This window comes from Melanaphis sacchari, unplaced genomic scaffold (genome assembly GCF_002803265.2).
Source record: "Melanaphis sacchari strain LSU unplaced genomic scaffold, SCAv2.0 Contig40_pilon_pilon, whole genome shotgun sequence".
NCBI lineage: Eukaryota > Metazoa > Arthropoda > Insecta > Hemiptera > Aphididae > Melanaphis > Melanaphis sacchari.
The window spans coordinates 2,535,391-2,561,004 of NW_020271264.1; the positions used below are offsets into that span (position 1 = coordinate 2,535,391).

At 28.2% G+C, this 25,614-nt stretch overlaps 2 protein-coding genes across 3 annotated transcripts; both read left to right on the plus strand.

Moving 5' to 3' along the window:
• Positions 1-92: 92 nt before the first annotated feature.
• LOC112597421 lies at positions 93-7,920 on the plus strand. Of its 2 annotated transcripts, XM_025343468.1 has the most exons (5): positions 93-310; positions 365-505; positions 1,690-1,822; positions 2,451-2,777; positions 7,835-7,920. In XM_025343468.1, the coding sequence occupies exons 2-4, from the start codon at positions 376-378 to the stop codon at positions 2,773-2,775; spliced, it is 588 nt and encodes a 195-aa protein (XP_025199253.1). In that variant the 5' UTR covers positions 93-310; positions 365-375; the 3' UTR covers positions 2,776-2,777; positions 7,835-7,920. The 2 variants fall into 2 exon arrangements, with proteins under 2 accessions (XP_025199253.1, XP_025199252.1); XM_025343467.1 differs by lacking the exon at positions 7,835-7,920 and having other exon boundaries at positions 95-310; positions 2,451-2,899.
• On the plus strand, positions 7,909-21,886 carry LOC112597419 (cysteine dioxygenase type 1). Its single transcript, XM_025343465.1, has 4 exons — positions 7,909-8,038; positions 14,728-15,432; positions 20,971-21,140; positions 21,670-21,886. The coding sequence occupies exons 2-4, from the start codon at positions 14,736-14,738 to the stop codon at positions 21,706-21,708; spliced, it is 906 nt and encodes a 301-aa protein (XP_025199250.1). The 5' UTR covers positions 7,909-8,038; positions 14,728-14,735; the 3' UTR covers positions 21,709-21,886.
• Positions 21,887-25,614: the final 3,728 nt, after the last annotated feature.

Consider the following 25,614-nt stretch of genomic DNA (forward strand, 5'->3'; position numbering starts at 1 on the left):
CTACTATTGTTTGACCACGTATAAGATTATTATCATTATTGCGGTTGTTGTTACCAGGCACCGGTTCAAATCGAGCGCGGTACTTTCGTGATACGAATCCTTTCAGTGATAACTGTTTAATCAAAGCACAATCAAATAGGTATTACTCTGATGGTCAGGTACCGTTTGAATTGTTGAGATTTAAGAATGCCGCTCGATGTGTGGAATCGACTGAAGAACTAAGCCCAGTGCCCCAGTATAAAGGTTATTTGGGTTTAATCATCGTGTGTCGTCTGTTTGCGCAGAATTTAAAATTTAGAACGTCTTATTGGTGAGAATAAAATCAGCCAAATTGGCCACAGTGATTCCATTTTATTGCTTATAGACCTCGACGCCATGTCTGACGATTCGTCGTCCGAAGATGAAATCACAAAACGGATACTGAAAGACTCGATCGACACTGATCTACTCACCAACGACTTGTACAGCAACAGCCCCAGCAAAAAGCAATCCAACAAAATTAAAAGTGAACATATATTTTGTATTTTAAAGTAACTCGTATGAGACCTGAGCCTAGGAGTATAATTTCATACTAAAACAACGCTAATAAAAAAAAAAAATATTTAATCACCTAGACTCAAAATTATTTTAATAAAAATTTTGAAAACAATTGCTCTGCTGCCACAACATTTATAGATAACATCAAGTATAAAATAAAAGCAGTGCATACATCAGGGTATGTTGTTGTAAGAGGAGCATGTTCAATAAATAATATTTCTGTAATTTCTTTTATTGTCTTTAATTTGATTGATATCATGTCTTAAAAACAAGATCAAAAAATTGGTATCAAATGAACAAAATCTGGAGAAATATCTTGGTCATACTTTTTTGTAGTGTTTCTGTTGACTTGTAAAATTTTTTCATTGTTCAATTTAATTAATGAAATTGGTTATAAGCATTTAAAGAAGTGAAATATGTAATTAGAACTTTTAAATCTTCGTTCCATTTCGATAGTACTACGATCAAGTGTTATATTAAATATTTAAATTTTAAATTTTTTACTATGTCTTTGATTTTTAAATGTTAGTGGTATGTCCCATTTTCTTGAAAGATTAGTAACTTCTGTAAAATATTCCAAAAAAATTTCTCCTATAATTTTTAATTCACTGGTTAATGTTTGTAGAAGTCTTGTAGCTGTATGAAGATCAACATCACTTTGTTATAACAATTGTGAAACACCATCTACTTTTCTTACAGTATAGCGCTTACAATTACTAATGTTAAAACAAAGTTTTAGATTTTTTTAAACTTGTTCAGCTTCTAAAATTTCTTAACTAATGAGTAATAACGTTTAGTCTAAAAACGCCATCAATATACAATGTTTTTGTATTTTTTATAATCAAATTATTTTCAGTATAAATATTATTTAATAAAAAAAAATTTTGAATATTTTTTTTTTTTTTATGTAATGGCTCAGGTACTATGGCTCTCCAACTTGGATTTAACTTGGGGGCTACGGAAGCCCCGACCTAAATACGCCACTGATAATACCACTTAAAAATTAAAATTAACAAATATGTTTAAAAATGAAATGTATTTAAAATAAAAATATGTTATTATAGCTATCTAAAATAATCATAACAAATATTCCTGGATCTGCTGATATTTGTATTGTTAATTACACTATAAAGTTTATTATTTTTATTTTAGATATCAATAGTGAACAAATTAAACCATCTCTTAGGAATCTTATTGAAGACGACGTTCATAATCATAATTTTATTAAGGTGACTCCAGAATTTCAAGAATTTGTTGCTAAAAGCTTATTCAAACATTTAGAAAGGTAATATATTGTAGTCTCTAAGTATAATATAATATCATATGTTAATATGTTATTCTATTAATATATTGACATTAAATTAATATGAAATAATTTTTTATTATTTTGTACTCGTGAGTAAAAAAAATTATCATTAGTTAACATTGTTCAATATGTTGATAATGTAAATATGTATTTTTATACTATTTTAAGTATGAGTAAGATTGTAATTACTAATTTCTATTCATTAAAAGTTATTATATGTACACATTGAAGTAAAAACGCCAAAAAGATATGTGCAATCAACATGTTAGAAAACTAAAAATCCTCCACCACACTAATATTTAGTATCTACAGGTTTTAAAATTTATTTTATTGAACTTTTTATGGTTTTTTAAGTCATCCTATTATTGGAGTTACAGAATCATGATTCTGAACAAATTGTATAACATGCAGCTATCAAAATAATTATTGGTGTCCTTGTACCTCTTATACAATTCTTTTAAAATATATTTAACATTTTGAAAATATTAAATTTGAATCTTCTTATTTTTTTTAAATTTCTCATATGTACAAAACTCTTTAAGTATTGTTATTGTTAATCTCTGTGTTAATTATAATATAATTATTATTGTGTTTTAATCTTTTTTAGTCAAATAATTGAAAAAAAATCAAAACATAAAAAACACAAAATAGATAATACAGATGAATCAGTAGGTATTCATTTATTCCATGGATCGCCTAAGTTACTCAATTCTTCATTAGATGAACCTACAATTAAGATAAAAAGAAAACGTCATATTAAAAATACCAGTGATGAACTCATATTGCAGCAAGCTTCTGAAATGGCCGTGTCACCTGAATGGATATTAAATAGAGATGCTGTTCAAGGTTGGGCAAAAGTGACCAAAGGAAAACTTATGAAAGTTAAAAGTAACCATGAAGGTACATTTGATATAATCAGTGATGAAATTTAGAGGTATGTATTGTAGCTCCTAGAATATTAATGTGAAAATCCTTTTGAACTAGATACTGTTTATATTATTATATTTAGCCATTTTTTAATAAACCGTGTAATTCACACTTTGCACAATCTTAATATTTAAACTTTTAAAACATTATAACCAACATGTACTTCATATTTAACCAAAATTATATTGAAATATTGTTTCCAGCCATTTTTACTAAATTTAATATTATTATTTGTATAAATCTATTCAAAGTTTCAAAGTGATTTGAAAGAAATTTGCGTTGTGCAATAATCATTTAAAATCTTCATAAAATAACGTGACTAATAAGACTGTAGAAATTGCAAATATGTAATTAGAAGTTTAGAACTTTAAAAAATGTTCTGTAAAAGTATTACCTAATAACATACACATATCATATTTTTTTTTTTACAATTAATCATTTCATTTATGAGATTAGGAAATTCACTGTGAATGTAATAGTTATTCATACTTATCAATTTGCATTCTTGTAAACCAATCATGTATTTGATATATATTATTTTAATTGTCTTTTTATCTTTTAAGTCAATTATTATGTTAGTTATCTTGAACGTATAAAAATTAATTGATATATACGCCATGAATTGACAAATCACGTTCACAATTATCACAAGATTTTGCTTATTTATTTATTGGATTATAAGTTATGACTATAAGATATAATTCAAATATTATAAAAACTTGGATAGCTTATTCAGAAAGAGTAAACAAATTTTGTGCTGATAATATCCTATACTTGATATCTAAAAGGATACATAAATATCCTCTTAATAAAATCTATGGTTATAAAAAAATGGAAAATATGGTACATAAAATTGTTTTTAAATAAAATTACAAGTCAAAGATCTTGTATGTACTTTGGATAAGTCAAAATTAAAAATACTCAGTATTTTTCTAAATAACCAGGGAAAATAAATAACAATTCAAGTAAAACATCAAAGGTTTACGCTAAACTTTAATTTTTGACGAGATACTTAAAATCTTCATAAAATATTTATACAATATGATATTGATGTAAGCTTCTAAATAATTTGAATATATTTTGAACTAACAGAAATTTTTAAATTTAAATTTTTGTTTTTTTATATATATATGTATATAAATGTCGATAAAAAACTTTTTTTAGGTTAAAAATGTTAAAATATTTGAAAATTTAATACAAGATCCCTCGCATGCTTTTCATTTATCGTTTAAAATTATAAAAATATTTGAATCATTTTGTATTTTTGTTGTTAAAAATTGATAAAAATTGTTCTTTTAATACCTATCTAAGTTTGAAAGTTTGAAAATAAAATTGGTACGAAACTGATTATTCATTGTAAATAAATAACTATATCTATTTTTCCTCAAACGATTTTTGTTATGTATTGTAATTCAAAAACGAATAACCGTAAACAGGTACTTGAAATTTTTACTGAATATTTTATATGATTATTTCACATACATAATATAATTTTAAAAATATTCTGACTTTTTGAGCTATTTTAAACATTTAAAATTTAAATTTTTAACATATAATATTGTATTTATATTGTACCTATACCTACACACAATGTGATACTTTCAAATAAAAATTTTTCGACATAAATTTATTAAACCTGTACTGTATTACCAATATAAGAATAAATTACTTTCATGCATCAATATCAAAAAAACTTATCATGAAATATGCTTAGTGATATAGACTAACAGACTTTCTCCGCAATCGTTTTTCATAAATAATAATGATGTATAATTAAATTCAATTTGAATGATGAATTGTACTTGACACCTTACTGTTCAGTAGAAAAATTAAGTACCGTTACTTGATGGCATTTTTTTATTATTTAAAAAATAAAAGTCTATCTCTTAATATGAGCATTAGTAGGTCTCAACTTACTTAGACGTGATGAAACACTACAGAGATAAAGGTTGAGATTTAACATTTATTTGGCATATGTATGGTAAGTATTCAGATTTTAAGGTATGAAAATTGGATATACGAGTTAAAGTTCTAAAATTTTAGATTTATAAGAAAAAAAAATTAAGGAAAAACAATCTATTTTTTAATTTAAAACGGGTAAATATTAATTATGGAAGCTTGATCAAGTTTGTGATTCCTGTGAAATTATTAAAAAAAGTCATACATTGTCGAGTGGCTGAGATTGTGCAAAACATACGACAGATGAAGATACGTATATACTTAAATACTTATTCAAACAATACTTTGATGATTACGAAGTACCTATAAAAATGAATCCTTCTACTACAGTTTAAATATCTATATAACAAAGTATTACAATAATATTTATTACTATACAAATCATTAAATAATAAGACTATATTAACTGCAAATAAATTATTTTTTTTGAAGATTGTTTTCTATCGAGTTATTATGGTTTTATGTAATCTAAACAGAAAACTCCAAGTTCGCGCTATGGTAATAAATGAACAATATACCTACGTATCTATGGATCAAATTAACTAATTAACTCTAAGCTTTTATAATCGATAGATATAAGACTTCAACAATAAATTAAAGGCGTAACATCAAAAATCTCAATGATTAATATCAAACGTACATACTCCTACTTACCATTTGCCTGAACATTGTACCTACTTATATTGCTGTTTTAACAGGTGAGCACTTCTAAAACCGTCGTTGTATCACGTGTAGAGAAATAAACGATGGCCGTGGACATGTAATTGAGAGATGATCAAGAAGGATAGAGTCCTTACTATAAATGACAACCAGCTTCTTGTAGGAATGGTCACCGTTCTAATTTAATTTAAATACTAGGTACCTATAACCTATTATAGGGATTTAGGGCGGTAAACTTATGATCACGTGGACAGAGTCTGTACTTAGCTGTTTGCGGTATGTAATTATAGAAATATCCATCTCATAATAATGTACTTATACGAAGGTCATAGGTTGTCGATGAATTTTGATCGAAATTAATATACAATAAATATTATCTATGATTTGTTTTCACTATTGTCTGGTGGTTCTAATTTGAGTATCTTCCCACAAGCCTCAATATTATCGATATCCAATTATGTTTATTTAGGTATCAGGTATCCTAAAACTCCAAATTGGTGAATAAGTGTTGACAAATTTACTTAAATTTAGCCAAATGGCAGATACCTAGTAAATCAAAGTATGATTAATCGTCATGATCCATAAGTCATGATATTTGAATCATAACAACCAATGAAAGTATGATACCTCTGCAGTTTATCAATATAGTTTATGCCTACTTACATGGTGAACTAACTATGATTACAACAGCTTAATAATTAATAACTATGTATGTTTATGTGTTTTTACATAAAACATTTTAAAATTATTATAATTAACTATAAAGTATCTTCATGAAATTAGAGGTCATCGTGCTGTCGTATAGGGTAGTGAAATAATTTATTATATTATCAGTAATTAGCATAGGCGTAGGGTGGTAAGATATATACCAACTCGTGGAGGGCTTCGTCTTCATTGGAAGAGGAGGGGGGTTAATTCTCCCAAGCCTCTCTAACTACGCCTATGGTAATCAGTAGGCACCCATTTTGAATGAATAAATTCCTATAATTTCAACGCTCATTTTGAATTTTGTGGATAGCATGTAAATTAAATTTCTATTATTAAGGAATTTTAACGAATATTAAATCGTACAGATGAAATTAATATTTTATTTGTACGTACTACTTGTTTTGTATTTTGTTTTACCTATTTTAACTGTAGGTATCGAATGGGACAAAATGAGGACGTTTAAAAAAGGTTATAATGCAATTCCATTATCAAATATACAAGCTTACCATCAAATACATTACACTAGAACGTCCAAAATGCTATTAAACTAATTCTTGAAAGTTTATCAACGACGCAACATGCACTTGGAAAGGAAAACGCTAAAAATATATTTACTTTTATTAATAACATAGACAAAGCAAAATTATTGAAAATTAATATAATATTAATATATACATATACTATTTAACTCCCTCAACTATTCAATATTATGTATTTATTTCCAATATATCAATAACACTAAAATATGTGAACTTACAAACTAATAACATCAAATTTTAAAGCCTTTTAAGTATTTACAATTATTTGTTTATGAGTTACATCAAAATTACAAAAGCAGTTTAATCAAAAATAGGATTTGCGTAAAACTTTCTGTTATTTCTTAATTTTTTTGTTTGTTTTATCGATTATAATAATAAGTACTGAGAATTTTTAAGTTTTACCTTTCTAAAGCACAAATTATATACAATTTTATATTCAAAATAACTTCCATTTTTAAAAATCAAAGCATTATATCGACAAATTTTCGTGTACCCACCCGTAAAAAATAAACATCATTAGAAACTAAAATTTAAAATTGTCATATGAATAGCTCAAAAATAGTAAAAATATTTAGAAAATTATAAGTTATCATGTATAGAAAATGCTAACACAAACTTTTTCAAATTTCAAGTATCTGTGGAAACATTTTTAGTAAGTTGCACAATAATTATACAACCTATTTGATTGATATTATTAGGGGTTTAGGAATACGCCCAAACAGACAATAATAATGGGTATTAAAGTATAATAGTTACTTATTTCGCATTAATTTCCCATAAATATTTATAAATTAAAGATAGCATTTTATAAGTTAATTAATTGTTGTCGTAAAACTAATTTAACTAAGCAACAATAATGAAAAAAAAAATAGATAAAAATAAAAATATAATTATCATAACGATATATTTAGACAAGTATTTAACTGCTTTAGAGCAGATACTGTTTAGGGCCGCAGCTAAAAGAAAAGAGACAATATAATATGAGAGAATGTAATTATTATTATTTACTACAATACTACTGTAATAAGCAGTGCCTAATAATAAAATATTCATAAAACATAACAATTAGGCTAACATAACAAAAGGTTATTTTTGTTATAATAAAAAAGTAGCTAGTTGAAAACGTTTAATTGTAATACGTATACTTTAAAATTATCAAAGGTACTTGTGATTTATTAATATTGTAAAATTGGTGTAGGTACTTTCCTACCTACAGATTTGATAAAAACATGATCAGAATGAATGACCGGTTCATGATTCAAACACGAGTGTATAGTTACGTGCAAGCGATCAAACTAATAAGATTGAAGACTCGATCAATTGGAGAACTCAAACTCAAATCTACTCGTTGATTCATTCAACGTACATATAATTGTTCCGTTCGCATAATTCAAATTTAAAGGTAAATACAATTGTTTTTAATTAATAGTGTATGATATTATTAAAAACTGTACCTACATTTTTTATATTTTTATCGAATTTTTACGGTTTGCAATAATAATGCTGTTTAATTAGTATTTGATTTATCATTATATCGATTATAGTTAGTATGTTAAAAACAAATGTGAAATAGGCTCGATTGTAATCCATCACCTATTTATTTATCAGGTATTTTTTTTATTTATAATTAATAAAAATATAAGCAATGCAAATGCAGTATGCATACCAATTACATTTTATTAGAGCACCGAGTAGATGCCTATTATGTAGTACCTTGTACCTATAATATTACCTAATGTTTATAGTATGAAAATGATTTTAAAAATTATAAAAATGACTATAGTTACCACTTACCTATTATTACCGTTCACGCTGATTTTTAGTAGTCAGTAATATAATCATAATATTTACTGTGGTCTAAGTAAATATAAATTATACAGTAATAGGTTGAAGTTAGTTGTAAAATTACGAAATTTAGGAATAGGGCGGAGAATTTAGTAATTTGGTTTTTACATATAACATCATGTGACTACTGATTCATCTCTTTTAATTCCACATTTAAGTCCACTGAGATTGTACTGGAGATTTGTCAATGGACGGTAGGTATCTATCACTGCACTATGAAACATTATCAATAACTTAATATAGTATGCTTTTGTATGCATTGTAGGTACCTATATAAATTTTTTAAACTTAAAAATCTGCACTCACCGACACATAAATGAAGTAATATATTTTATAATTTTTTTTTTCATCGCACTTTCAATATAGCTACTGCTGCCTCGGACATCTTAAAATATCCTACCTCTAAAAAGTCACCACTGTGAGTCACTTAGAGGATACTCACTGCATCCATATTTGTAGTTATAACCGTCTTACAATCACGGTGCCTAACAAATTTACGTACTTAAATCGTATAGATAATTATTTTGTATTAGTTAAATTGTTATGTTAAGACAAAGAAAACAAATGTGGATAAAGCGCGTCCTTTTAATATTTCCATAGTTGCCTCTCGCCCGCGTAAGTCTTTTTAAATTCACGATAACACATTTTAAATAGGTGCGTCCATTGTACCGCTAGTTTCGTAATACCTAATACATGTTTATTTTTTAGTTTGATTCGCGTATGTATTAATATTTGTACTTAAAAATACAATAATATAAAATCAGAAATTTGTTTTTATTACAATTGTTATTCCATTGCAATTGTGGATGACGTAAAATACCAGCACATTCGTCATTACATGTACGGTCTCGTTATTGTTGATCATGTTACCGTATTAGATTAATGCCTTGTCTGGCAAGTGGCATATAAAACACTAATAGCTAATTAGTATAAAATATATATTGTATATTATTATAACGCGGTTGGTATAAAAACATGCGCGTATATCTGTTAAACAAAATAAGCGGAACACCTAGCGCACAAAGGCCGGGCAGATTAGATTAGTTGTTTATATTTAAAAAAACTTTACATAATTATATAATTCTAATATCTCAATTATTATTCATTGCAATATCATTAAACTTTAAAACAGACATAGAAATCGTGTTGTCTCATTTATGAACCATTGGCAAGGAAAATTATCATAATTAAAGTTCTACTAAATGTTACGGGAAAGGATTTATTACGCTTGTTGTTTAGTACAACATGTACCTACCAACACTGTGTAATACGATTTATTGCAAAATATATACATAATGCACTTGCAAGTTGCAAATAAATCTGCTTGTTAAGAATAACTGTTGAAACCAAACCAAGCTGTTGTTAAACGCAGAATATTTTATATAATTATTGTTAATGTGTGGACATAAATATACTATTTTGTGCAACGACTGTTATAGTGATGTAATTACTTCGAGCATCACTAGGTAGAGCTTTTGACAGATGGTCCAATATTGTATGCATAGTCACTATTTTATGGGGCTAGAGAGACAAACCTATATAAAAAAGTCCTGTCGAAAATTATTGAAAATTATACCTGTGTAATATTACAAATTCTAATCTAAGTGGAATTAGGATAAAACCATTCTATGTAATGAAGCCCCTAAAGAAGGAATCCTTCTTAAAACGGAAAATTTCAAAAGATCCGGTTCAAATACACTAGTGAAATTGACCTCCTCTCAATAACGAAAAATCATGACGGAAAAAAATGTTGGTTCAAAGCGATTCCGTTATTGAAAGGTTCTACTGTATATTATTTATACACCTATATTAGCCCTTAAAATCTATTTTAATGTTTTATTATTATTATTTTGCGCACCAATCGTTGGCCTCATATAATTTTTATGTTTTTAATCATTAAAATACACTTAATTATAATTATGATATAATAGAATAGAATTTTACAAAATTATTGTCAACTCGTATAATATTTAAAATTGTTTATTTTGGGAAATTATACGACATACCATAAATTGAATAATGAATTATACAATACTATAATGATTTTCAATTAGTTATCAAAATATTGAATTACAAATTATAAGAATTCAATAAACATTATATACTATATGTGTTTTCAACTGTACAGCCGTACAAAGTATATTTAAATTATACAAATTAACAATACATTTGTTTTTTATTAGACTGTTCTATGTCTTGACTTACTGGCTACTATAGTCTATATAAAAATATATATTTTTTCCATTAAGAGTATTTTTTTAAATCATATATATAACGTGGGTAGTTACCTAAATCACTAAATCGTAATTACAATAAAAAAAAAACTGAGCGTATTCGAATGATTTGTATATTTTGATGTCTCGGCTCATGACATCACACGATACTTACGTATCGACCTATAAAGCATTCAATTTTTATTTTTATTAAATAAAACATAGTTTATCTATTATTGTTTATTGATAATTGCCAATTTGTATTTAATTCACGCTACGGATTGTACCTACGGGCTACAATAATAGAAACGATTAATCTATAAACCTATATTATTAAAGTATAATGTGTCTAACTCCATACGTTTTATATTTTTGTAATAGCAGATCAAAACAAATTCATGATTATAACGAGTTCAAAGACCAAAAATTATAATATAGCTGGTAGTTACAATATAATTAATAACGAGAAAAAATACACAGTACCTATAGCTCATGTTTTTTTCATCATATTTTCTTCAAATTTAATGTTATATTATTATAATAATAGTATATACAGTTAAAGTATTATAATTTATAATATATCTATTATGATGAAATTCAGTTATGACCTCACGGAAATCGGTAACCAGTACAAATGTATTTCAGTATTATCGCTGTTTAAATAAAATATGAACTTACATATGTATATAAATTATAGTTCCAAAGAAATTTATACTTTTGTGTGAACAATACTGAGTAGTTAATACTCAAGTTTATCCTCTATATAATATAAACGAATAACTGTTTAAGCTTTTGATAACTGCAGTACTTCCATCACTATATAATATACTGTAATGGAATAATTTTGATCATTGTACCAATATGTATTTTAAAATGTAAGTGCATCGAGTATCTATAATGTTGTGTTAAGACGTCGTGAAGGTATCTAATTAATTATTTTTGGATTGATTTGTTTTACAACTTGGTGGAATGTAATTATCTGCTTAAATAAATACGTACGTTCTCAGTGTCCATCCATCAAAATATCAAATATAAATAAAATTAGGAGTTGTAATTTTAGCAAATAAACTGGTTATGTTTTATCTAAAAAAAATTTGAATTTTATTGAAATGGTATTTAAGTATAATATAATAGTTATAGGGAGATTTTAATTTAGTTTGAGTCGTCGAATTATTGACGTTTAACATAACAAGATTCTTTTGTACGTGCTTACTCTTTATACACTTCACTTTTAGCCTTTAGGAGTTCATAGTTAGTAAACTTATAACTACTAACTAGTAGCTGCTATAGACTAAAGTATACCTTAATATCTATAGTTTATAATTCCAGTCCATTATACATATAAAGCACCATCATATACGTTTAAATTCATATTTCTTGTTTGATATTTTCCCCAAAAACATAGACTATCCCGATTTCTTTAGTCACATATCTTTCTTTACGCCTACGCGTAGTACACGATCTACAAACTTGTTATAGGTAATTGATTCGCCAAATAGCTTACTGTGCAAGTAAGGTTACCTCTTGTACCTTTAATAAAATTATAAAATACTTAATAAAAAAATAAAAATACCTAAACTAATAATGATTTAATTTGTACATCTAATCTGCAATACTTCTCTTAATCCATATCTATATTTATTATATCCAATGTATTACTGTTTTTAAAATTAATCTTAATTATTTTACTAGGCTTCACCTTTTTAAAATTAAATAAATGAATAAGTACCGTTGAGAGACTCAGAAAAATTTCCAAAGACATCATAAATAAAGATCTTTGATATCTTTCGATACTGCATACCCGATTGTCCATTAAAATATTTGTAGCAGTACCTACGCCTTATAATGTTGTTTCTATTCCTCAATAATAACGTAGGTCTCGTACATGTCCAGTTTAAGGTTTGTTTACGTCCAGTCGCTTATCGTGTTTACTATATTATAACGTTTATATTGGTACATGCGATATATATTTGAAAGTGATGTTAAATTATACGGTAAAATCGCACAAATACCTGAGTGAAAGCCGCAACTCGTTTTAGCCAAGAATTATATGTATTTAACTACCTATATTGATAAGGTTAATTATATGCTGAAAAGTAAGAAAACACACTGGCGTATACCTACAATTATTATACTATAGGAGATCGGCGAGGCTTTGGTGAGTTTTGAATTTTGATCTGACTGTATATATTTTTGCAAAGTATACAGGACAATTATTTTAACATGAATCGATCGGCATATATTATATCTCTACACGACAAGATGGTATTTTTTGGATTACTGTTTATGTGGACATGTAACTAATAAATTAGTAACGGCATTAAAGATATGGCCCCACGAGTCTTATAAAATGCTTCTTGTACGCTTAATCATTCGAGTGTATGGGTAGTGTATAAACTTTTGATTTTCGAACGGCAATCGTGATGATATGTATTATCTAGGTATATGTAATAATAGGTTACTAAAAGGTAAAAGGTACTGATCATTTTTGAATGGATTCGATTTTTTCATTCAAAATTTTCGACGAGTAATCGTTATGGTGATATAGGTATACCTATAGTAACAAATGTTTGTGATTTCAGTAAACTACAGATTAGATTCACTGGTTTACTCGTGCGGCCATACAATAATGTAGAAAATAGTTTTTTGTTTATAAATGTGACGCACTATAAGAGTTTTTAAAAAGTAGAAATTTTAGTGTATTTATTTTTTATTTTGAATTAATTATAAAGAAAATTGTGTAATTCGTCTAATATTAAGGGTGATTCGTATAAACCATAAGGTTTATGAATACCATGAGAATCAAAGTTTTTCGTCCACTTGATAATTTAGATATATTTTGAGACCTATTGGCATTAATTTGATGACTAGGTAAGCTTAGATATTTGATTAATCATGTACTAATAATAATTATCAGTAATAATAATTATTATTAAATATCAACGGACGCTTTTAAGACTAATACAGCTTATTTTTTGTATGCAGTATAAAATGGTGGAATAATTGGCCTTTCGTATTAACTTTAATTTGTAGACGTAGAGGGAGGTAGATAAATGATTGAGCGAAAGATTTTGTGTGCACACTGCACAATATAATATGTAATATAATTTTAATTACTGTTGACTATATCATATCCTATATCAATCAATACCGGGTGATTATTTTTATATGAGACATATAACTAACATTATTTCAAAAAATTATTATAAAACAACATTTTTAAGAATAAATTATGTCTTATAAATTGATTTAAAATTTTGATGAGTTTAATGTAATATAACAACACCCCGTAAAATAATTATTCCACTATCTTGCTGATACAAACTATGAATAATTAAAAATAAATAGTTATAGCTAATTAACTACCATAATTTATAACATACTTTTATATACCAAAATATACCCAGAAAAATATCATGCTTTAAAATATATCTGTTTTGTGATAAAAAAAAAAAAACTTAACAAACTATACCAAAGTTATATCAGAAATAGCTAAAAATGTAATTAGTCTGAAATTGTTATTTGTAGTAATGATTTCAATTTATGAGAAAAAATATTTTAAAAAACGTTAATAAAATAATAAATGTCTTGTTAAAAAAAGTGCGTCCTGTATAAACTGGAGAAAAAAATAACTAGTGGGGTAACGCATCTCGCGGAGGTGGGACGCGCCCGATTAGGTACGGATGCCGTATAAAAAACGTGCACTTTCCGGCACGGAAACTACCTACAATATTATCATTATCATACTCACGCGTACCGTCGTCCGTAAAATATACTAATATACTTACGCGTTATCCATATTTAGAAATAATAATAATAATAATATATGTATCGCGATAGTGAGGTATCCTCTGCAGTAGGTACCGCTTGATGCTCGTACATTCCAACTTTTGCGAATTTGATGAAACCATTTTTAATTTGAGTGATCTAGTATGGTATAAATTTGCATTATAGCAAATGGTAAAAATTTGAATGTTTATGATATGAATATATGTATAAATAATATGTGTGTGTATCGTGCGTACTTGTGCAGGTGTTGATATGGAACGTGTCAGTCAACAGCAACAGTGCGTCAAGAGAAGAGAGGATCCGATGGCGGTGATAGACAACGACGACGAGGAGCGACAACAGCCGATGCCGTGGCCAACAAAGAGGCCATGCAGCCGGGCGACGATGCAAGTGCAAGTGCAGCAACCACTGCAGCAGCGGAAAGACGACTGCAACTCGACCATGGACGCCATAAGGGGCTACTGCCAGAAACGGAACATGCCGTTAGACATGTATCGACCGGTGGCTAAACAAGACGCTGATCGGTGCGGCGGCAAGTTCCGACTGTCTGATCTGATCAGCGAGCTGCACAGAGTGTTCGCCGAGGACCGAGTAAACGTCGAGTACGTGCAGTACCTGATGGAATCGTATCGGAGTGACCCGGCCGAATGGCTCAAGTACGCCAAGTTCAACAAGTTCCGGTATACCAGAAACCTGGTGGACGCGGGTAACGGCAAGTTTAACCTGATGGTGTTGTGCTGGGGCGAGGGCGACGCTTCGTCTATACACAACCACCCGGAATCGGACTGCATAATGAAAATGCTCGCCGGGCAGCTGACCGAAGTGAGATTCGCGTGGCCCGAAAAGTCCACTGTTAACGACGACGAAAACGAAGATGACCAACAGCTCCAGCCCATGTACGAACTCGGACGGACACTCCTGGAAACGGACAGCGTATGCCACATAAACGGTCAGAATTACAGAATATATTTATGACATAGGTTGCGGGTTAAACGTTTTAACGATATAGTACCACCAGTACCTGGGATAACTTCCATGTGTTGTTAGTACTGCGCGCGAAACTATTATAGGGGTTAGTCTACGATTCAACCGACGGTTTAAGTTTTTTAAACGACAGACTTTCGTAAGCAGTTGATTGTCGCAACGTACGATAATAGTAGGTATACGATCCTCGCATCATATTTTTTTGATTTGCCTAAACGATTGAAACCGCTGTTGCCAGGGCGTTTCTCAAATTCCCGAGACCTAATTATATGTATTCGGGTATTCGGTTTAACTATACATATAATATTAGTTATTATTTAAACGTGTTGTAGAGTTATGCAAGTGTGAAGTGTTAAATTTTAAATGGGCGTGTGCGAAGACAAACGACGAGTATTATACTGTAGGGCCTGGGCCCAGCGAATTCGTGTAATGTACCTACACGTGTTTGCCATGGTTTTCAGCGAATGATCCGCGTATGAACAAAGTGAATCATATTGCATATTGCATATAAATCACTATATGTAGAGAAATTTCTTTTTTTTTTAATTAAATCATTTACGTTACAAGGATTCATACAATAAATATACGTTAATTTAGATTTTTTGTGATTTTAATGGAATAAACGTACAATCGTGCACATATTTCGATAGTTTATATAGTGACTAAACTAAATACTATTCTTAGTTCGTGGATTTTCACGCCCTAGTCGAAGGTGAATTTTTTTTACTTCTCCTACAACACGAGATTAATGCTAAGAAAGTATAATTTGTAAAGTGCAATAAACTGTTGATTAGCATATAGATGAGAAATATTGTCTGGTAATATATTATTATCGTAGTTTTTAAATATAAATTTTACGTAGTTGAGTAGAATTCGTCCTTTTAATTCGATCGTGATAAGTAAATTTAGTTGCTCTAAATAGGCCAAACGTAAAACAAGCTAGCACAAAAAAAAAATAATGTGAAATTTACAAAAAGTTATAATACCGAATATAGATATTAAATATTTAAAATATTTACTTGGTAACTACTACATAGTTTTATATATTTCTATACGAAATATAGATTATATATTTATTATATATTTCGTATATTTTTAAGTTTCGTTGTCGCAAACGACTTTACACATTCAGTAACCGTACCCTGCATTCTTACCATTTTTACCATTCTTACCATTCTTACCATTTTCTTACCATTCTTACCATTCTTACCACTGCAAGTGATAAGTCCTATATGGCTGTATCCTATTTGAATACATTATAAGTGTGGTATCACAGATAGTATAGAAAATCTGTTATAGGAATAGCTGTAATAGTGTAATATGTAATCTATGTACAGCACCGGATCTAGGGGGAGGGGCAATCCGAATCACGTGCTCCGGGCGTTAATCATAAAGGGACGCAAATTTCTAATCATGTAATAAGTAAAAAAATAAAGAAAGTTTATTGATATAAAAGGGCACCAATTTCATATTTTGCCCTAGATTAAAAAATTTTAGATGTCTAATGGGTGTGATAATATTGATTCATTTATTCGCTTGTACGATGAAAATTGTCCATGAAATATTATATTTATTTTATTTACACGTTATATTTGAGTATTTGTTATACTTTATACTGCAGCATTTCGATTGAATTTTATGATCAGATTAAAATGTGCATGGCAACACCTGTCAGGCATGTAGCCAGGAATTTTCTAGCATAAGAGGGCCAATATATTTTTACCCATTTTTATTTAGTAACCTCCTCTCACTACCATCGCCCTCGGCCATCGCACCTCATCACATAATTTGTCTCCAATTTAACGTGTATTTGCGAGTAATAATACAACTAGGGGGCCGATTCGCGGCCGCTGTTTTTTTCATAAGAAGCTACTCTCTTTAAGAATTCTACCTTGGTGACATACCTCTGACACCTATACAATCATTCAACAGGTATTGTCGGGTCATTGATTTTTAAGCAATTAAAAAATTGAAAATTCCAATCAGAGCATTAATAATATTTTGCGACAAGATTTGACGTTTTGATGAACACGGTGTAATAACTAATAAATATAGTATGTGAATGCGCATGCCTATTAAATTGTTTTTGTAGTCGAATGTTAGAATTTTCTAAAACGTTTCTATGACGTTTGGGGTACCTAGAGAGAAAAACATCGTTCGCGCAGAAAACAAAATGGTATATTACGCACACGTCTACAGCAGATTACAATGCATTATCGCTGTATAAATATTAGCTTTCGATTTCATTCCTGGCCAAAGCCCTTTAAGTAATCTCGTTCTTGTATCTCGCATGATAAATTGTGGACAATAAAATCTATAAAACCTACTGTACACTGACACTGTGTACAAATCATGCGCGATTACGTTGTTTTTTGCTGTACATGACGTCTTAAAGTGCGAATCCGCGCCCGTGCACGGTGCTTTATAAATTACAAGTCATACGCGATTACGAGTTATTAATATTACCCGACTCACATGAACACTTGACATGCCTCTTGTCGATCGCATTTTGTAACACGCACTTTAACGTTTGCCTGCGCGTATAGTTGTACAAGCACGGCAGTCGATAACGCGAAAGCGGCAATATCTCTGTCTCTTCGATTCCACGTACATTAATCTTCACTCGTATGCCAGTAAATTTTCAATCCGCGCGTCTATACGTTAGATGCACATAAATACTTGCTATTTTTTATAAATGCAATAATAAAATATCAAAATTTTAAAGTTTATGATCACGTTATAGTTCCAGCTAGTATATATCTCGCGAAACTGTGACGTGTATGTGTGTGTGTGCGTGTGTTCGACAAGGGTTTAGAGTGGTTCCCTCAACCTATGTAGAAGTTATTATCTTATGTTCTTATATATTTTCTATAACTTAGACAGGAAAAAATACAAAATATTTACGTATAGTAAATTTTTATTTTTTTAAGGATGAAATATTGTTGACCGTATCTTCTACCGTCTCTTTGCAAGTATACATCCTAGAGGTTAAAGTTTTTCCTAGGAAAAGGTGAACTATCATTTCTATCGTATACATATAATATAATAAATTATCTTAAATCTAAAGTAGGTACCTACAGCTGTCAGTGTAATATATTAAATATATTTACCATTTACGAATAAATTATTTTATCAATTATGTTCGAACTTTATCATAGTAATTTAATACATTTTTATCTAAAAGCTATAACCATCGATTTATTTAAAAATAATGAATGGTTTTTTGACTACCTATAATATTATGAAGGTTAAATTTTTTCCAGAAACTCAAATGTTTTTAAATTTTTCTAATGCATCGTGACTGAAAAAAATTTAAAAGCCTAAAAGTCACATTCACAGTTTTATACTAAGGTTCGATGTACTTCTTGCAACTGCATATTTGTTTATGATAGTTATAGAATATTATAAACAAGATATAAATTAATTTGTTAAATAGTATAAAATTAAATAGGTACAAATTTTGACAGCAAATATTTACATATTTCGTTAGATTTTACCAAAAAAAAAACATAATTGAAAAACTTAAGCATATATATGTGTACTCGTAAGTGTACAATAAATCTCCAACTCTCGAACCCTAATAGTTAATAATGAATAATATATACTTTTAATAAGATTACAACTTTCAATTTTGTTTAACATACATTTTTGTTTTTAATTATCAAACAAATAAAAAAAATGATCTGCGAATTTTTGATATTAATTAATAATATGAGTTGCGTATTCACAATGCTTCTTCGGTACGATAAGTTCCAAAAATCTTATTTATCCGATACCTATTTTTATACTTAAAATACTTACAATAATACTAATAATATGTTAAGTCTGTTTTCACAAACTCACCTATATATTTGTTTTTGAAAGCCAGTTCGTTGAAAATGATCTTTTACTGATCGTAAGTGAATTTAGACATAGGTAATATTTAGATATATTTTTTTCGTTGTATTCAACTAATGCTTATCTATAAAATAGTATGAATAAATGTATAATAATATTATACTATTTACTCGCAATGTTTGTCGTGATTTCGTTCGATTATCCATCACGGCAATGCCCATCAACTCCTGACTTAATAATATTATTTATATTATAGTTTTACACAATATATTTGTAATTAACATGATTTTGATTGAACTCAATATGCTTGTATATAAAAAGAGAAACTCTCTAATGTATTATACTATTTTCGATCGAATAACTCGAGTTCAGTGTACCTATACCGATTATTGGTATTCATAGATGGTATCTACCTATCTACACGAACACGAAAATAACCAAAACAAAAACATCAGAAAACGTTTGCATTTCACCAAATCCGCACATATGTATAAAAAATAATAATATATGAATAGTTAACTGCATTAATTAAACACACACACGTTTTATATATGTATATAGTTCCAGTCGAACGACTCGCTTCATTTTTGCATAATATTTCAATTATTCGCACAGAGATGCGTGTTAAACGAATTCCAGAGAAATCAGCTAGCACTATATATGCCGTTTCTGTGGCAGGTCGAGGACAAATTTTTGGCATAACCATATAAACGATGTTATGCTATTAATTAAGTATGCTAAAATTATAGGGAAAAAATGTAATTTTTTTGTTTTACGCGCACCTGCGTCATATAACCTTGCAGACTTATTAAATATTTTCAATTTCATTTTTTTCTCCTTTTGAGATTCCAAAATGTCTAGCTCAAATTTCTTACGGTAAACGTAGGTTTCATGTGTATGATCGATGGTTATCTACTATTTCCGTTTTTCACAATTTTATATTTCATCGATATTAATAAAACATATCATATCGTTTCAAATAAAACGAAAATATTTGACCAACTACTACAACGGACAACACGTCATTTTTAACGTATATTATAATTAAAAGGAAGCTATAATTACAATGACTAAAAACTTTTTTTATAACTAATATTCGTATCACTCGTATTTATACTCTTAAAAATACTTCAATAACTGTAATTTAATGTAATATTATGATTCTCTCTCCTCCCCTTATATATATGACGTACCATTGACGATACCACAAAAATCTAAATATTAGTTTTAGGTACACGTAAACTTGCTTCGTGTATAATATTAATATTTAATAATAAAAAAGTATTAATACTCTTAATTCTTAAATATATACTTGACCCTTTTTTTTTTTTAAATCATAATAATTTATTAATACGAGTGCATCACATTAAAGTCTAACAAAATTAAAAATATTTTTTTCAATGTTTACAAATTTAAAAACAAAAACATTTAATACCAAATTATCGACAAGACGCATACTGCAGTCTGCAGAATTATAAAATTGATATGAAATAAAACAATATCTATAGACTATAGTCTATAATATATATAAACATAAATATACGTGCCAAAACTTCCCTTAACACAACCCCGAACGAATACGTGGATAATACTCTGCAAATTTATTGATATGAACATGCACATTTTATTCGTTGATATTTATTTATTTTTATTTTTATTCCCTCAGATTCAATGGGTCTACACCGCGTGGAAAACGCCAGTCACACCGACAAGGCTGTAAGTTTACATTTGTACTGTCCACCGTTTGAAGAGTGTTCCACATTCAACCAGCAAACGGGACACAAGACTACTGCCAAATCGACGTTTTGGTCCATTTACGGCGAAAAGGTTTCAAAGGTATTAACTTTTAAAATTTTATTTTTTATAATATAAATGCACACGTATGTAGGCATAATTATCATTACTCCTTAGAGGCTTCAGCGGTTGTCTAATTCTAAAATTTACATGTCAAAAAAAAAATGACGTGCAAAAATAAATTAAGATGAAACTCAAGCCAAATTCAAAAGCCAATTTTCAAATAGTTATATATGTTATATATATATATATATATATATATATATATATACAGTATAATGATATTAGTTAGTTATATCCACATTTTACTATATTGTCGTAATGTCGTGTACTCGTGTAAATCTATCTACCCAACAGAGATGAAAAATTAAATCTTACAACCTTAATATGTTTACGCAAAATAAACAAAAAAGTATTAAAAATTAGTTTTAGAGTGTCTGACAAGTATTTGAATAAAACTTTAAGAAATTTAAATATATATGAACTTACACTTGCACCGGTACGCTGTAGCCCACCCTACTCAGCTGTATCTCAACATTTGTTAATATTTTCTAATTTTTTTCCATTTCAGAAACATGCTCAAGAACAGGTACCCGCAGATGATAATTAAGTTGGAATATAGTAAAAACAATCAAACATAACATGGACAATATCTTATATTTTGATTTAGATGAGAATTACTAATTAAATCTACCACCTACATATCATTAGTATTTCTACGACTAATTTTGTTATCGTGTGCAAAATTTTGTATGAAATAGTGTGTCATGTTAGATATAATGTATAATATATAAATATATTATATATTTTTATCGGTAAACGATATTGTATTTTGAATACTATTTTAATATATTATTATATTTTTTTTAAATTTTTTAATTAAGTCGATAATTATCGTATACAATGAACCTATGGACAACTAACATTAATATTATATGTATCACAAATTACATTATAATTATTACAATAATATATATAATATTATTGGGTTATACCATCAGGCCAGATATTTATATTGCCTAAGACGATATTAAATATGTATGCAGTTATGTTCTAAAAAATAAACAGAATGCGTTCTATCATCTATCATGTATAAACCTACTGTTTAGTGATATACTTCTACTTACACTTGGGTGGCTAGAAGACCAAAAATTAATTGATTATAATTTAGCTCTAATGAGTTGATAAAATTACCTTAACCGTTTATTTAAACTTGTAATCTTCCAACGACCATGAATAATCAATAAACCGGTTGTTTAAAGAATACAATTAAATCATGAGGCTATTCAAGCTAATCAAATAATATAATTACCGAAAACCTTTATTATAATACTAACACTAACTCAAAAGTACTACCTATTTAAAAAACTAAAATATATCTTGGATCATAGTACACATCCATACTACGATTTGGATGGATTAGCTAGAGTTAACTCAGTTGCCTAAATATGTTTTACATTTGTGCTACTTCAAATTATTCATCTTTGTTGATCTAAATTACATGATAAATTAATACTGTCTGCTTTATCAATAGTCTAGTAGGTAGGTAACTCACTCTTCAATGTGGGCCTATGTGCTCTGAATAATAAAGAATGCGATATACTCGAAGCGAGTTACAACCTAATATCCATTTTGCTGCATGGGATAGATCAACTATACATCCAATTAATGTTCATCACAATAGTTGTGTCTAAAAAAAATAAACATTACCCAACTAAATCTATCGATATTTACTTTGAGATCTGGATATAAATGTATTATCCTCGATGGCCTAGTGATTGTATAATTTTGTTAGATATAGTAAGGCATTCTATCATCCCGCCCAAAGCCAATAACACTTAGGTACTCATATAAAATCAGCCCTAATCGACAAAATCCCTTCAAAAAACATCCTTAATTTATCAATATAGTCAATTTAACGTACTTACGTCAAAAACAAATTTCCAGAAAAGTATACTAGGTACTTCGGCTATTCGCTATCTCCCTTACATTTATTCCATAACGGTACATTGTTGAGATAAGAGCTGGAAAAATATACACACAAGGAAATTTAATTAGCTTATGAGTTATGAGTTATGAACACAAGCATACTATTCAAAATAGTATGACTAGGAAGATATTATATAATTGAATAAAAAATGTTAATAACAATTCCTCACCTCGAGCTAAGGACGAGATGGTCTGAACTCGTTATTTACAAAAACGAATGTTATCTATGGGGTATTCATCAAAATATAACGAAGGCTGGTCTAGACCGGAAACTAGTCATAAAGCTCGAAGTATATGTATACTAGGTCACAGAGAAACATTGACGACCGCTCCGTTATACATAAAATTATTATAATCTTATCGCATCATTGATTATAACTTGTCTTGTAAAGTATTTGAATAAATGTAATCAAATAAAACTATATTTAAAAAATTTTTTTGTAGTCGAATACTATTTTAAATACATTTTTAAAAAAGTATTCAAATGTGTATTCTAAATACTTTTATTTGTATTTTTTTATTCATTAAAAGATAGTTTTTTTTTTTTTTTGAACCAAAAAAATAGTTTTAAATTTGTAACAAGACATTTTTCTATTATTAATTGGGAAAATTATAAATCAAGGCTAAGTAAATAGTATCATAAAAACCATAAACTTATATCCAATATTATCATTAAATAATTAATTGTCTTATTGCATATGAAAGAATTTAAAACCACAGTCAAACGCTAGACAATCGACTTTATAACTAATTTAGTGGTATAATTTGAGTTTTTTTTATTAGGAGTGTCAAAATTTAAAACATTCAAGTTTTTTTATCATAGTAAAATTTTATGCATGTTTGAGATAGAAGGGTTAAAATGTTATAATGTTGTATATTATTTAATATATTAATAAATTAAAAAATTTTAAAAGTTGGAAATATCATTTGTCACGCATACATTTGTAAATAAAAATTATGCATTATCTTTATACATATTATATTAGACGCATTATGGTTTATCATTACCTATAAATTTTAACTTTTATAACAGCTCAACGAGACGTAGAAAACATAATATTATGGGTATGACATACCAATCGTATCCCATTTCGTCACCGTTTTATTTAACCGCTGTGAAATTTCGCCGCATAATTCTCAAATTATTTTTCTTTTAACACGTGGTTGTGGATTAATGATATCTATGCACAAAAATGTAAGCCATTTTACAGTATACTTTGAAAATTTATACTTTATAAGATAGTTGTTGATGTTGGTCTTCGGGAGATGATCCAATTAAAACTTTGGTTCATGTAGACTTTCAACTTTACCTCTAGTTCCTAAAGAACAATTAGATAATTTATGACTAATAATTAAATTTGAAAAACCCTATAACTAATTAAAGTGTAGAAGAATTTTTAAATTATTTTGTTGAAACATGGTTAGACAATTTAATATCTAGATTTAGTCCATTTATTTGAAATCACTGGAAAAATACAGATGGGCAGACAACCAGCGATATAAAAGGCATTATGCAATAAATAAAATAGCTGTTCGAAATCAGTTTTGTATATTTACATGTGCAGTCATATTACGAAGAAAACATGCCAAAATTGAGGATGACATAAAACTTCTCCAACATGGAAGACAAGTTAAAAAAATATACAATACATACATTAAGCTTGAACAAAAATTTTGCTGCCTTAAGGAGAGTGACAAGCGAATATCCACAGATTAAATGGATTCATTATTTAAATAATATTGGTGATTCAATTAAACACAACGAATAATTTTAACTACATAATTTAAATTATTTAACATGATTATTTATATGTAATTATTGAATTTTTATATAACATTTTATAAAAGGTACCTACCCAATAATGGCGTATGCAATTTCGTATAAATACATACTACAAGTAAATGCATATAAATAACGTGTAGTTTTTTTATGTTATATTAAGTTACTCGGAAAATAAATTTGGTGAAATGGAAACTAATTGACATGCGACCGCCAAAATAATGACCCTATACAGTATACACATAACATGACACACAATATACGATGTTACAAGGTATAACTTTTGAAATATTGGAGTACTAACTACAAACATACAACGTGGTCAAGGTCAACGATAAATCATGGTTCTATAGATGTAGTCTTTTAATTTTAAACTATTTAAGCCCCATCCTAGCATGGACGGTATGTCTCCACTTAGAATCTTTTATTATATACAATTATTTAAAATTAATTCAAATTTAACACATCCGTTACAGCAGTCTTACTTAATAACAAGGTACACTCAAAACTTACTAAATAGCAAAGCAAGTTTCAGTTTTTTTTATTCATGAGTGGTTAATTTAATACCTATAGTGGTTCACCAAACCTCATATCTAATTTTAAAATAGTTGAGTTTATTTTAAAATAAAGACAATTAAGTAAACTCTACACACCATGCTAAATAAATTTAAACTTATTCTGATCAGAAAAAAAAATAGATATTACTAGACAATAATAATAAATACTCAACTACAACATTAAAAAAAA

What these genes read in the sequence shown, in the direction of transcription:
- LOC112597421 (XM_025343468.1), top strand. Translation starts at nt 376, where the DNA reads ATGTCTGACGATTCGTCGTCCGAAGATGAAATCACAAAACGGATACTG. An exon ending in GCAATCCAACAAAATTAAAA is followed by an intron (nt 506 to 1,689) that starts GTGAACATATAT and finishes TTTTTATTTTAG; the next exon opens with ATATCAATAGTGAACAAATT. An exon ending in TTATTCAAACATTTAGAAAG is followed by an intron (nt 1,823 to 2,450) that starts GTAATATATTGT and finishes AATCTTTTTTAG; the next exon opens with TCAAATAATTGAAAAAAAAT.
- LOC112597419 (XM_025343465.1), top strand. Translation starts at nt 14,736, where the DNA reads ATGGAACGTGTCAGTCAACAGCAACAGTGCGTCAAGAGAAGAGAGGAT. An exon ending in CAGCGTATGCCACATAAACG is followed by an intron (nt 15,433 to 20,970) that starts GTCAGAATTACA and finishes TTATTCCCTCAG; the next exon opens with ATTCAATGGGTCTACACCGC. An exon ending in ACGGCGAAAAGGTTTCAAAG is followed by an intron (nt 21,141 to 21,669) that starts GTATTAACTTTT and finishes TTTCCATTTCAG; the next exon opens with AAACATGCTCAAGAACAGGT.